Raw genomic sequence first — 15,796 nt, 5'->3', positions numbered from 1 at the left:
AGATACTGTATTATTTTTTATTTATAAATAAATTAATATATATATTAGTTTTTTTAGTTTTTACAGTATTAAAATTAGAGTTTTTTAAATTTTTATATAAATATTTTTTTATAATACTAATTTCTAGCTGTTTTTACAGTTTACTAATTTATTTAAATATATATAAATATTTATAAAAATTTTAGATTAAAACCTATACTTTTTTTTCAATATAAATAATTTATTTTCTATAGTTAATATATAGTTTTTTATAATTAGATTAGAAAAGTTACTTTAAATTTAGTTTTATATATTATATTTAGATATTATTTACTGGGCTATTTTACAGAATATTAAATAATAAAATTATAAAAACTAAAAAGTAAAATAGTATAATAAATAAATAGCTTTTATAAAACTAAAAATACTAATATATTATTTTAAAATATTATTACTACTTTATTTAATTTATAAAGTAGCTGCTGTTTTTAGGGGCGGCTACAGCTAGTTTATTTAGCTGTTATATAACTACTGCCTTAGATTATCTATATACATTTTTCTTTACAGATATCTGTAAAGGTTGGAAGGGCTGTTTGGGCCCTTACACAGTAGATAATATAGTTGCAGAGACTATATTATTTTTTATCTATAAATAAATTAATATATATACTTATTTTTTTAGTTTTTATAATACTGGAATTAGAGTTTTTTAGATTTTTATATAAATATTTTTTATAGTACTAATTTCTAGCTGTTTCTGGAGTTTAGTAATTTATTTAAAAAAATATAAATATTTATAAAAGTTTAAAATTAAAATCTATACTTATTTTTTTAATCAAAATAATTTATTCTCTGCAGTTAATATATAGTTTTTTATAATTAAATTAAAAAAATTATTTTTAGTTTAATTTTATATATTATATTTAACTATTACTTACTAGGCTATTTTACAGGATATTAAATAATAAAATTATAAAAGCTAAAAAATAAAATAGTATAATAAATAAATAGTTTTTATAAAATTAAAAATATTACTATATTATTTAAAAATATTATTACTGCTTTATTTAACTTATAAAATAGCTGCTGTTTTTTAAGGCGGCTGCAGCTAGCTTATTTAGCTGTTATATAACTACTACCTTAGATTATCTATATATATTTTCCTTTACAGGTATCTGCAAATGTTGGAAGGGCTGTTTGGGCCCTTACATAAGACTTTTATAGTTTATAATTACTTTTACTGGGTACTCTGTACTTTTAAGCCAGTACCACCACTTTTTAAACAATTCTATAATTATAAAAAGTTCTTAATTATAAATACTATAGTTCTGCTCTGTAGAAATTATTTTTTATAAATAAAAAACTACTGGTTTTTATTAGCTATTTTAATTCTTTTACAACAGTACTCTACTAATTATAAAAACTAATATATCTATTTTTATTTATAAGAATTTTTTTTTAAATATATTAAAACTATATTTTTTTTAAATATATTTTTTAGTATTTAAAGGCTTTTACAGGCTTTTAGTATTAAAAAATTATATCTGGTTTTTTTTCTTTTTTTTTTGTAAAGTATTTTGGTAAGATCTGTAATCAGTAATATAATTTATAAGTATTTTTTAATAAAATATCTATACTAATTTATAAAGTCTATAAACTTTAATATATTTTTTATATTCTGTAGTTTAGATTAATTATAAATAGTTGTAATATACCCTAGTTCTATATATATACTTTTACAGCTAATTAAAAATTTTAAAAAGTTAATTTTTATTACTATAAAATATTATTTACTAAATCTTATATATAATTTTATATTTTAAAGTATTTTTAATATTTTGCAGACCTGTATTTTATATATTTTTAGATTTTATAAGTATATTATAATATTATCTAAATAAATAATTACAAAGTTATCCAGATATTTTATAAATAAAAAATTTATAAAGTTTTAATATTCTGTATATATATTAATTAGTCTAAATAGTATAATTAAATATTTAAATAATCTATATTTTATTTAAAATACTATCTTTATTTATACTTTTCTATAATTCTAATTTTATAGTAGATTTTATATAGGCCTAGCTGTATAAACTAAAAAGTCCCTATAATTTTATTAATATACTTATTAATTTATAGTAGTAGATAGGTGTTTGTTCCTATCTACTTATTTAATTTATACTAGTTTATATATATTTACAGGGTTTTATTTTTTTATCTGTAAATAAAACTAGTGTATCAACTGGCAATTTAAAATACTAAATCTATTTTTTTATAAATATTTTTTATAAATAGTTTTTATAAGAGCTAAGGGGTGAAATAGTATAATAAATAAATAGCTCTTACAAAGCCAAGGGTACTAATATATTATCTTAACATATTATTACTATTTTGTCTAACTTATAAGATGGCTGCTGCTTTTAAAGGCAGCTGCAGCTGGCTTACTTAGCTGTTATATAACTACTATTTTAAATTATTTATATATATATTTTTTTTACAGATATATATAAAAATTAAAAAAACTATTTAGATTTTTATAATTATTTTTTTTATAGAAAAATACTATCTTTTAAAGTACTATTATTAAAATCTTTATTTTATAAATACTTTTATAAAAAATTAAAATAATAGAAAAAATAGTTTATTATTATATATTTTTTTAAAAAGGGTATATTATACTACTGCTACTATTATTTTTATAAAGCTTTTTACTAATGTATAGTTTATTATTTATTAGCCGGTCTTTTTAGAATAGTTTAAAAATACTTTTTTCTATTTAAAAAAACTTGTTTTTAATAAATAGTATTAAATTTTTTTTAATTTATCTGTTTTGGTTATTTAAAATATTTTATAATTAAAACTAGCAGAACTCATCTTATAAAAATAATTTTTTTTTAATAAAATCTTTTTTATAGTATTTTTTTTAGGTATTTTTATAAGTTAATATTTAGCTAACTGGTTTTTCTGCAGTAGTATTCAAAATATTTTATTAATTTTTTTATAAAAATTTAGCCCTATTTTTTTTTATAAAATTAAACTAATTTTTTTTATAATATACTATTTAAATTTTATATTTGTAAAGTCTGTTGGCCTACTCTACTCTACTTTTTTTTGTATAAATTCTTTATAAAACAGATTTAGACTTAGTTAAATCTTTATAATATATTTTATTATTATTTTTTATTATAGAAAAAATATTTTAACTGCTGCTACTACAATTAAATCTATTATTATTAATATTATAAATATATTTATTTTTACAGCTGCTGCTGCTGTATCTGTTTTTGTTATATCTACTACTATTATATCTACTACTACTATTATTATTTTTTTTATATATTATTATTTATATATAAAAAAATAAATTTTTTAAATTTATAATAATAAATATTATAGTAGTTTCTGCAGCTTTTATTTTTATATTTTTAAAATTTTTTTTATTTTTTATAAATATATTTAAAGTTAACTAAAATCAGCCAGCTCTTTATAAATAAGCTAATAATAAAAAATAAAATATTTTATTTTTTATCAAATTATTTTTTATAGTTTAGTTTTTAAATTATTTAAAAATAATATCTGCTGCAGTACCTAGTTCTTTTTTTAAATAAATTTATAATTTTCATTAAGTTATAACCAGATCTGGATTTGTAAATCTATTATATAATTTATATTATATATTAAATAATTAGATTTTTTACAGCTAGCTGTTTAAATATAGTTTTATAAAAATATTTTTATAATTTAAGCTGGCCAACAGCTGCTGTTTAATTAGATATATAAATATTATTATATTTTTTTTAAAAATATTTTTTATAATTATATTAGTAGAGAAATTAGTTAAAAGTATAATAACTATTTATATATAAATAAAAAATCCTATTTTTTATAAAATAAAAGTATATTTTTATATATTTTAGTTTTTAGCTAATGCCTATAAGTACTATAGTTTATATTAGTTATATAAAATATATAAATATAAATAATTTATAATTTATATATAATTTAGTTTTTTTTAATTATTTAATTAAATCTTTTATATTTTTGTAAAATAATTTTTTTATAAATCTATAAAGAATATAGATTTACAGCAGACTTCCAAATATTTTTTTATTATAATATTTCTTTTTATTTAATTAGAATTTTTATAAATTTTTTATAGTATTGTAAATTTAGTAATACTTTTAAATAATAGTTATAGTTATTTAAACTTTTATTTTTTTATAAAAAATACTTTTATAAGTCTACCCCCTATATTATATAATATTTATAAAATAAAAATATATAAAACTTTTTATAAATTTAAAATTTACAGATAATTTTAGTTTATAAATTTATTTATTTATTTTTTTAATTATATAAAATAGTCTATAATAGTGCTGGGTTAGTTTTTTATTTAGTTTTTTTTATAGTAAACTTTTTATAGAAAGCTAAATTTTCTAGTCTACTATAAAAACAGTAGCTTTATTATTTTTATTATAAGAATTTTTTTTAGTATTTATAAATCTATTTAAAATTTACAGCTATTTTTTTTACTTTTTTAATTTTTTAAAAATATTATGTCAGCTTTTTTATAAAATTATCTAGTATTTATAAATTAAATACTATTATTTATAAATCTTATACAGTTGTTATAAAAAAAATATTTAATTAATATTTATAAAAAATTATTATAAATAAATTTTATAAATAGTAGTATTTTTATTAAATTATTTTTTTTAAAATTAATATAGTTTTGCAGGTATTGTTTTAATATACTATTTATTTTTTTATTTAATTATCTATTTACAGGTAGTAGACTATATTTAAATTTTATTTAATTATAAAAATATAAATAAAGTCTAACTAAAAGTTTTTTACAAAAACTAGTTTATAATTTATAATTATTTTTTTAAATATTTTATATAACTAGAAAATCTTTTAGAGAAAAGGTTATTACAAGCCCTTTTTCTAATAGTATAATAAAAATAAAAATAAAATAAGCTATTTTATTAAACTAATTTATTATAATAATAATATTATTATAAATTTTTTATAAGTTTTTATTTTTATAGATACTTATAAATAGACCTGTAATAAAATTTATAAGTATTTTTTGCTAAAATTTTACAGTAGATAATAATAGTTTTAATAATTTTTATTATTTTCTATAGATTATTTATTTATTTTAATATATTTTATATATATAGTAGTAGTTTTATATAAACTTAGCTAACTTCAGCTATTAAAACTTTTATAAAATTAATTTTCAAATCTTTACTTTTATAAAATATTCTGTAATAAAATTATTATATAGTTTTATAAAATTTTTTAGTTTTAGCTGGTAATTATTTAAAATATATAATTTTTTTATAAAGTAGAGTAGTTTTTAACTAATAATTTATTATAAATAATCTTGTTTATACAGCTATTCTTTTTATAAAATAAACTACCCCTATAGTTTCTTTTTATTTTATTTAAATTATTTTTTTTATGAAATTACTTTTTTACAGCAGCTAAAGTAGTTTTTATATAAAATTAGTAAATAAATTTTTATAGTATATATTTTTTTTACAGTTTCTTTTACTATTTTTATATTAGATTTTAGCTAATTTAAATTTACTATAAAACTTTTTACCCATAGTATTTTAGCTTTTATAAAAATAGCTGTATTTTTTTTAAGTTTAAAAAATTATTTAGCTGCTGTAGTACTATTTTTTTAAACTTTTTATTATTTTTTCTTATTTTTTTTATAATTAAATTATTATAATAGGGTGTTTGCTGGGTTCTGTAAATTTAGTTTATATATTAAATAAAATTAAATATTATAAAATATTATACTTATCTAATCTATTTTTATAATATTTTTTATTGGTTATAAAGTATTTAAAATTTTTATAATTTATAACTATTTTTACTGGATGCCCTATATTCTTAAACTAGTATTACTACTTTTTAAATAATTTTATAATTATAAATAGTTTTTAATTATAAATACTATAATTCTGCTCTGTAAAAATTATTTTTTATAAAGAAAAAACTACTAGTTTTTATTAGTTATTTTAATTTTTTATAACAGTACTTTACTAATTGCAAAAGCTAATATATCTGTTTTAATTTATAAAAGTCTTTTTTTAAAATATACTATAATTATATTTTTTATAAATATATTTTTTAGTAATTAAAAGCTTTTATAAACTTTTAGTATTAAAAAATTATATCTAGTTTTTTTTTTTTTTAAAAGATATTTTAATAAGATCTGTAATTAGTACTATAATTTAGAAATATTTTTTAATAAAATATTTATACTAATTTATAAAGTTTATAAATTTTAGTATATTTTTTATATTTTATAGTTTAAATTAATTATTAATAGTTATAATATACTCTAGTTCTATATATCTATTTTTGCAGCTAATTAAAAACTTTAAAAAATTAATTTTTATTACTATAAAATAGTACTTACTAAATTTTATATATAATTTTATATTTTATAGTATTTTTAATATTTTATAAACCTATATTTTATATATTTTTAAATTTAATAAATATATTATAATATTATTTAAATAAAGAATTACAAAGTTATTTTAATATTTTATAAATAATAATTTAATAAAGCTTTAAAATTCTGTAGATATATTAATTAGCTTAAATAATATAACCAAATATTTAAATAGTTTATATTTTACTTAAAATATTATTTTTTATTTATATTGTTTTATAATTGTAATTGTATAGTAGATTTTATATAAGCTTAGCTGTATAAAGTAAAAAGTCTCTATAAATTAATTAATATACTTATTAATTTATAATAGTAAATAAATATTTTTTTTTATTTATTTATTTAATTTATATATCTTTATAAAGTTTTATTTTTTTTATTTGTAAATAGAACTAGTATATTTACAAGTAATTTAAAACACCAAATCTATTTTTTTAAAAGTATTTTTATTAATAATTTTAAAAAATTTTTTATAGATAATATTTTATATATTTGCTTTAGCTTTAGCTGGAAACTTTTATAGAAGTTAATTTTTAAATTAATTTTGAAATTAATTTTTAACTTTTATATAAATAAGTTTACTGTTTTTTTTTTTATTAATATTATTTTATATTTACAGTACTATACTAGTATTTTTTAATAAATAATTATTTTATAAACTTTTTATACTATTATTAAATAAAACTTTATTTTTATAAAATTTTTCAGAGTAATATTTTCTGCTGTAACCTGTAGTACTTTTAGTATATAATATTTATAAAATTAAAATTTATACTTATTAAATTTTATAATAGATTTTTATTATCTTATTTAAAATATTTTTAGAACTACTTTATCTATTTTTAATATTATAATTATAAAATCTATTTAGTTTTTATAGTATTTTTAGATATCTTTGAAATATAATATAAATACTATAGTTTTTTTTAAATTATATATTTTTTTTATTTAACCTTTTCTACAAGTATTTTTACTAGAATAGTTAATTATTTTATTTATTTAATAAATATTATAAATACTAGATTTATCTCTGCTTTACTATTTATAATAATTTTAATTTTTATAAAAACCTTTTTTTTTTAGAAAATTAGCTATTTTTTAGTTTTAAACTAAATTAGATTATAATTTTAACTTAGTTTAAAATAAATACTATAATTCTATCTGCTAGTTACTTTATAAGTACTTTAATTAAATACTAATTTTTTATTTAATAATTTATTTATTTATAATTATAGTAAGCTTCTAATCTGGGGGCCTGTATAGATACTTATAGTATTAAAAAATATTACTTTAGCTTTTAAATTATTTTTATAAAACTATTAGTTTAGATTTTTAGTTTTCAAATTTTATTTATAAAAGTAGTAGATCTATAACTTTTTTTTAAAATTTATTTATAAAATATTTTATTTTTTATTTATTTATATTACTAGTTTAATACTGGGTGTAATCTTGTAAGTAGTATAATAAAATCTTATTTTATTATAAAAAAATCTACTACTTATAGATTTTTTTTTAAATTATAAAAAAAATATAAAAAGTGAATACAGCTATATAGTATTAATATTCTATATTTTATAATCTAATTCAGTTTTTATTTTTTTTATTTTTATAAATAGGTAAATTCTTGTTTTTTTTTATAAGATTTAGCTTTAAGTATTTTTAATTAGAGTTTTTATTATCTATTTACAGAATTTTTTAACTGTATTTTAAAAAACTTATAAAAACTAGTTTATTTTTTATAATAAAATTCAGCTGTCTTACCTTTTTATAAATTAGTTAAAATATAATTTAAATAGGCTACTATAATATATATATTTTTAGCTTTTATTTTAGTTATTAGCCTTTACAGTTAACTTCTGTCTAGTAATAAATATATAATAAATAGTATAGTTGTAGATAGTATATTTTTTTTATTTATAAATAAATTAATATATATACTAGTTTTTTTAATTTCTGCAGTACTGGAATTAGAATTTTTTAAAGTTTTATATAAATATTTTTTTATAGTACTAATTTTTAGCTGTTTCTACAGCTTAGTAATTTATTTAAATAAATATAAATATTTATAAAAATTTTAAATTAGAATCTATATTTTTTCTTAGTATAGATAATTTATTTTCTGCAGTTAATATATAGTTTTTTATAATTAAATTAAAAAAATTAGTTTTAGTTTAGTTTTATATATAATATTTAGCTACCATTTACTAGCCTATTTTATAGGGTATTAAGTAATAAAATTATAAAAACTAGAAAATAAAATAGTATAATAAATAAATAGCTCTTATAAAGCTAAGGGTATTAATATATTATTTTAAAATATTTTTACTATTTTATTTAATTTATAAAATATCTGCTGTTTTTAGGGGCGGCTGCAGTTAGTTTACTTAGCTGTTATATAACCACCACCTTAGATTATTTATATATATTTTCTTTTGCAGATATCTGCAAAGGGTGGAAGGGCTGTTTGGGCCCCTACAAATTCTAAAACTATTAAAAAAATTAATTTTTTTAATCTTAAATTAATTAAAGGCCTAAAATACCACCAATCTAAATTTTTTAATTAAAATAACTATTTAAAAAAAACCCATTTTTATAAATAATCTAAATAATAATTAACTATATTAATAAAAAATTTTTTTATATTAATAAATCTCAGCTACTACCACCTTTTACCAACTAAAAAAAGTAATAAATTATTTTTATTAATTTTTATTTATTTAGGCTTTAAAGACTAAATTTAATTAATTAAAACCCTTAGATATCTAGATTATATATTTAATATATAATATATATAATAAAAAGATGCTTCTACTAAATAAGATATAAATTTATAAATTTAATAATAAAAGTTATTTAATAGGCTTTTAAGTTTAAATTTATATATAAAATAATTTACAGATATTTAATTAATTAGAAATATATACTAGTATATTTACAGCCAGATTTTTAAAAATTATTTTAGTTTTTGTTACTATACTTAATTTAAAAATATACTAATTAAATACAGTTATTATTTTTTTTAATAGTTTTATTAAAAAATCTATATAGGACTACTTTATAGATTAGGAAATAAATAAATAGTTTACTAATTAAAAAAAGTTTTATATAAATTAAGATATTCTCTACTGCTTTAGTAAAAGATACTAAGGACTAAATTAAAAGCTCTAGGGCTTAGTCCTATTAAAAGAATTAATATATCTATATTAATAAATATTTAATTTTTTTAATATTCATACATAATATAACTTATGCCTTCTACTAATTAAATTATAAAAGATTTAATAAATTTAAGTTAAAATTAATAATATTATTTCAAATAAAGGACCTTAGTAAAGCTATATTATTTTTAAATAGTTAAATATTATATAATGATCCAAATAGAAAACTTTAGATTAAATAATTAAACTATATTAATAAGACTATTAACTTTAGAAGCTTTAAATCTCTATTTCTAAATAAAAAATTCATTAAAACCTACTTTTCTAGGCCTTAGCTAATTAAATTTATAAATTTTAATAAAAAGTAGAGTTAGCTTCATATTCTGCAGTCTAGACTAGATTCAATATAGTAAAATTATATTAGCTGCTTATAAGATATTTAATTAATCTAAGCCCTAAATACTTTAGAATAGTAGATTATCTAATCTTTTATTTAAAAAAATAAAGAACTTAGTTATTAAATATAGCTCTAGTTTTAAACAGGTAGTTTTTATTAAGCTAGTAATACTAGTTTTAGTAATAATTTAAATTATATTAGCTTAATAAAATATATTATTTATTTATTTAATAAACCAATTAATTAGTTAAATAGAAAGTTATATTAAATAATTTTTTTAACTATTAAAGTAGAATTATTAGCCCTAACTACTGCAGCTAAGTAACTGCTTTAGTAGAACTAATTTTTTATATAAATAAAATTTAATTTTAAATATTATTTTTTAATATTATATAATAATATTTAAATAGTTCAAATACTAATAAGCTTTATCTTTGATTTTTAGACTAGCTTAAAATATTTTAATATTATAAATTACTGGCTTAGATAAGAAGCCCTAAATAAAACTATTAATATTTATTAAATTTTTACTAATAAAATATAAGCTGATAGTTTAACTTAGTAATTTAGCAGTTAAAAATATTAGTAATTTATTTAGCAACTTAATATAGTAAAAATTCAATTATCTATATTTTCTTTATTTTAGTAATTTATTTACTTTTTTATTTGCCTATCTGTTTACTCCAGTTTTAACAAAAACTATTTAGTTTTTTTAAAACTATAAGGGTATATTAAACTAGTAGGTTATTAAGCTTTAAAATCATAGCGCTAATGAAATTTAATTTAATTAGTTAAATAAAAACTATTATTTTTAGCTATTTTTTTATCGGCTAGCCAGGCCCGGCTACTCTACCCCTATATACTTACCCTGGTATTTATCAATTATCCCTTATTTTTTATTTAGAAAACTAATAAACAAAGGATTTTAGCTTAAGTAGTCTAATATATTTTATTATTCTTTTAAATTAGTTTAATCAGTTCTATTTATCTGATAATTATATATTAAATTTACTATTCTATTTAATTTTTTATTTATCTAATCTTTAATATATCTTATTTTTAATTTTTTTCTTTTTCTTTTACTTTCACCTCACTTTCGCACCAAAATTGTATGCAGAAGTAAAAGTTTAATAAATCTTATCTAAAATTCCTTTGAAATCTAACAAATTCTAATAGTTAATTATAGCTTCAGAACAGATTTTTAAATACCAAAAATTAAAATAATATTTATATATACTCTAACAAATAGACTATTAAAATTATAAGAAATTCTGTTTTTTAAGTTTGCTGTTCTATAATTCTATCTGTTTGTCTAATAATAAATAGAGATACTAAAATTAAAAAAATAGAAAAGTTTAATATATATTCTTATTTGGATTTTAAAATTATTTTTATTTAAATCAGATAATAAATAGCCATTATTTTTGAGACACCATTACTCGCCTATTCTGAAGAATATTAATTTATTTTTTATAATTTAGAAATCTAAAAGCTCTCCTCTATTCAAATATCCAAGAAAAACTTTTAATGTTCTATTTTTAGTATCTGAAAATAAATGCTGATTTACTGTATAGACATCTCAATCTATCTCGGTGAGGGGTTAAGAGTATGTCCTTAGCGACTAGCGACCAATCCTTTCCAGCATTGGCTCAGTGGGTACAGATCATCTTAATAAGTGGTGTACTGGCCGGCTTACCCCCAAAAAAACATCCAACGCAAGCCTGGCCTCAATAAACTCTCTCCACAGCGCCCTACAAGCCCTATTGTCTCCCGAGTCTCTCATCCGCCAGATCTCTCGCACTACCTCCTCAGCAAGAGCGTAGATGGTAAACCCGGTCTGCTGCCGCCGTGATAACCAGGCAAGTATCTGGTCCCGGGATTTCATCTCCCCACGCTGGATCTTCGAGCTTATTATAACAATGGCCCAGATGAAGGGGGTATGGTAGTGATCGTTTATGTGGTTATAATTAAAATCGAGAGCCAGGATGTGTAAGAGGCCAAGGATTGCAAGGGTGTCGGTCTCGACTGTGCGCGTATAGGGAGGAACAGATTGCTTATAGCAAATCAGCGTGGAGTAGGAGAAGACATATTGGTGGTGGCTAGGCCCGCTGATAAAGGCTGAGGAAGAGCGAGATGATGGGGAGAAGAGATCCGTAGACAGATGGCAATGTGAGTCTCCTGGTATGAAAAGTGAGAGCTGGAGCTTAGCCCAGCCGATGTTTGTTGCTGATAAGTAGGTATCCTGAAAACAGAGAATCTCCGCGATAATCTTCATCAGCCCGGCAGAGATTCCTAGCGCCTCTTGGGTGTAGGATGGGTCCACGTGCTTGTACAGCACTTCAAGGAGATCTGTCGGCTCAGAATCGGTAAAATGATTGCTGTTGATTGCAGTGCTAGAATAAATAGTCGTAGTAGGGGTGGTGGTGGTGGAAGTCGTAGGAAACGAAGAAGAAGACGCAGACCAAGTGCGAGGAGCCGGTGTAAAGGAAGAAAACAAATCAAGAGAAGAACGTGATGGGGGTAATGAACCTAACGAGAGCAAAGTTCTTGTGAGGGTCTCCGTAAGCATTGCCATGAGGTTAATCTCCTGAAATGTCTGAAAAACCATCCATGCCGACCGTGATGACCACCACAGGTCTTTAGAAGCAAGCTTAGAGAGCGAGTTCCCTCCCGCAATATGAGAGCGCCATGCCTGGCCCATCCCACTTGTAGTGCTCTCTGTCACAAAGGATTATCGTAGAGAGCATTGAGACCATCGCAATCTCATTACTGCGGTTATTTGGGCTATTGGTAATCAGACTTTGCCGAAGTTGCGCGAAACTACGGAGGCGATGCAGTTCACCCAGAGCGAAGAAACGCCGCTTCTTAAGTAGATCGGAGGTGAGAGATGCGATGTTGGATGCAGATATAGCGCATATGGCATTGAAAAGAGCCAGACAACCATTAAACGCAATGTGATCCGCCGAAAGACTCTTGTTCAGTGCCAGTGGGAGGAAAACCGAAGTCATCGCATTTTCCACGCCGTTGATAGGGATTAGGATAGGGCCAAGGCTGTTAGCCCAGTGATAGATGAGCTGGCGTTCATCAACAGAAAGCAGGAGCAACGGGTCGATGTGGCGACAAATCGATTCTGTCAATGCCTGTTTGGAATGACGATGCTCTGTGAAGCATTCCTGATATTGCGAACAGCCACACTCCGCTGGCAGGTTCTGAGGGGTCAGGTATTCATTAGCCACCACAGCGTCAGCATTATTCCGAAACCAAAGCTCTTGTCAATCACTAGGTCCCCTGGAGACGGTCTTTTCACGGTCTTGGAGGGCGGAGAATACTGAGAACAGCCCCCGTTTACCCTCGCCATAAACCCCGGCCAGCCAATCCAGCTCGGTTTGCATTTTTATCGGGTCGACATGAGGCAATTCCCTACATGGAGGTAAGCTACGGATGGCTCTACCGGGGGAACGAGAGTCAAGATCTTTCACAACCCAGTAGAGCTCGACCGAGTAGCCCATGCACTCGATACCTGCCTGCTGGCATCGTAGACAGGTGGGACTGGCCTCATTGCACCGGACATGACGAAGGCGGCAAGTCCAGCACCCGCTGTATCTTTTCCTAATCGGCATATTGCAGAGAGGGAGTGGGCGAAAGAAAGAAAGCCAATGGTATTGCGGTTACCAGACCGAATAGGGGCCGAGTCAGAAATATGAGGGGGTGGACCGAAGCACGTAGGATGGGAATTTTACAGAAAGCAGTAACTGGGTCGCGGAGGCAGCTAGCTCCACAGCTCCACTTTTCCCAAGATAGAAGTCGGTAGAGAGCTGGGGGAATTAGCCTCGGAAGTCTCGATGTCACTCCGCCTTGGCGTATATCTCGGTACCGAGTAATACCATAACCATCTGCGGGGATGTAGAAGATGTTGACTCGTATCATCTCTCTGCCCGCAAATTCTCCACTCTCGCACTGCAGCTTCCGTCGTTTGAAGCCAGTTGGAAATTTCTTCGTGCAATGCACCACCGTCCTGGTTATATTAGCGCACTTTGGGTCATGAGCTACCCCACTAGGCCAGAACCAGCTGGTTGAGGGTTCGACGGGTATAAAGTATTTACACTGTCCTTTCTTCCTTCCCTCCTTCCCCCCTTCTCTCTGTGATCATAACGACCGCCATCATAGGGACAAAGTCAGCAATACACCCGGCGCAGAAAGAGAAGATGCCGGAAATAATGGACGGCAAGATGCGAGCGCTAGTCACAATTCCGGGAGGCAAAGCAGAGATCCGAGAGGTAGGCCTTCACACTACGAAACTTCTCCCAGCCCCGATAAATTGTTGGTCTTTTTCTTACTCTTGTTGATTCGCCTGTGCAGGTTCCTATTCCCAAGCCCCTTTCCGGCCATGCCCTCATCAAGGTCAACGCAACAGCGCAAAGCAATGATCTGAACGGCATTGAGGTGTCGAAGCCCTACGTTATATGCGGAGATGATTTTGCCGGCACCGTCGTTGACGCCAACGGTACAACCCTAAAAAAGGGTCAGCGTGTTGCTGGCTTTGTTATGGGCAGCGATACTGACCCCTGCCGCGGAACCTTTGCTCAATACGCTATGGTGCATCCCGATTATGTCTTCTACATTCCCGACTCCGTGAAGGACGTCGAGGCTGCCTCAATTTCACTATCACTCGCAACAGCGACGGTTTCCCTGAAGTGGTTGGGAATCCCAGATGCAACGGACCCCGCGGAAAAGCCGTTTCCCGTCCTTATATACGGTGCTTCCTCAAGCGTTGGCCTCTTCGCTGTGCAGCTGTGCAGAATGGCCGGGCTATATGTCATTGCTACAGCATCTAAGCGCAATCACGGACTCTTGAAAAGTCTTGGTGCCGATATGATTATCGATTACTGGGATGGGGACTGGGTCGACCAAGTCAAGAAGGCGGCGACTGCCAAGGGGGGCCTGCATCATGTATTTGACACGATTAGCAAGTACGAAACCACCAAGGCCTGCGTTCAATCATTCGGAGAGGAAGGTGGGCATATCGTTTGTATCATGGCGCGCACAGCGGAGGAGTTAAACTTGCCGGCAAACATCAAATTGAATGTCGCGCTGTGTTACTCGGTCTTCGGAGAAAATCTCAGGTCCAAAGATGTGGAATTATATCAATCATTCCAGGATACGGACGGCGCCAGACCACAGGATCAGGAGACTTGGAAAAAGTACTTGAGGTTGATGCCTGAATGGCTGGAGTCAAAGGCTTTGAAACCGAACCCGTTGCGCCTGCAGGGCGGCTTGGACAATATTCTAGAGGGACTTGAGCTGCAGAAGCAGGGATTGGTAAGCTGCCAGAAGTTAGTGTATACGATCGATTAGTGGCTACTGCTCAAGCGAGCTTGCAGCAAAACTGATATGACCTTCTGCCATCGCACATAAGAAGAATTGATTAGACAGGACTGACCTATATGAGTTGAAAAATACGATGAGTCTTTGACAACACTAGAAGAATCTAAATTTGCTAACTAAATCAGGGTTTAGATATCTTACGATTCTGACTTTGATATAAACCAATCATATGATTCTCAAAAATTTATCAAGTTAGGGATAAATTTTTGTTCATCTGATATAGAAAAAATTAAGTCTAATAAAATGACTTATAGCAAAAAATAGTAAAATATTATAAAAGATAAAAACTACATACAACTCTTTCGTATAGTAAGGAATTCTTTTAACAGAGCACTGTAGTAGACAAAAATCAGATAAAAAATTAAGTACTAATATGATTAATCGTAGCAACAA

At 24.0% G+C, this 15,796-nt stretch overlaps 3 protein-coding genes across 3 annotated transcripts; 1 reads left to right on the top strand and 2 right to left on the bottom strand.

The window, feature by feature from the left end:
* Positions 1 to 11,607: 11,607 nt before the first annotated feature.
* On the bottom strand, positions 11,608 to 13,165 carry BO86DRAFT_52647 (uncharacterized protein). The gene has a single exon (XM_025677440.1). It carries the CDS (start codon positions 12,717 to 12,719, stop codon positions 11,682 to 11,684), a length of 1,038 nt encoding a protein of 345 aa, XP_025521681.1. The 5' UTR covers positions 12,720 to 13,165; the 3' UTR covers positions 11,608 to 11,681.
* Positions 13,166 to 13,464: 299 nt separating this feature from the next.
* On the bottom strand, positions 13,465 to 13,620 carry BO86DRAFT_283354 (Zn(II)2Cys6 transcription factor domain-containing protein; the record flags this gene model as incomplete). Its single annotated transcript, XM_025667341.1, has 1 exon — positions 13,465 to 13,620. A coding segment is annotated over one exon (156 nt), but the record flags the coding sequence as incomplete, so codon positions are not given.
* A 615-nt stretch (positions 13,621 to 14,235) lies between these two features.
* BO86DRAFT_384385 (zinc-binding alcohol dehydrogenase family protein) lies at positions 14,236 to 15,716 on the top strand (the record flags this gene model as incomplete). The annotated part of the gene is made up of 4 exons (XM_025670875.1): positions 14,236 to 14,295; positions 14,378 to 15,337; positions 15,658 to 15,666; positions 15,714 to 15,716. 4 exons carry the CDS (start codon positions 14,236 to 14,238, stop codon positions 15,714 to 15,716), a joined length of 1,032 nt encoding a protein of 343 aa, XP_025521679.1.
* Positions 15,717 to 15,796: the final 80 nt, after the last annotated feature.

The sequence above is a fragment of the Aspergillus japonicus genome (assembly GCF_003184785.1).
Source record: "Aspergillus japonicus CBS 114.51 unplaced genomic scaffold BO86scaffold_142, whole genome shotgun sequence".
Taxonomy (NCBI): Eukaryota; Fungi; Ascomycota; class Eurotiomycetes; order Eurotiales; family Aspergillaceae; genus Aspergillus; species Aspergillus japonicus.
This window is presented reverse-complemented; position numbering and strand designations above follow the sequence as displayed.

Coding starts and splice junctions, on each gene's coding strand:
- BO86DRAFT_52647 (XM_025677440.1), bottom strand. CDS start 12,719: ATGGGCCAGGCATGGCGCTCTCATATTGCGGGAGGGAACTCGCTCTCT.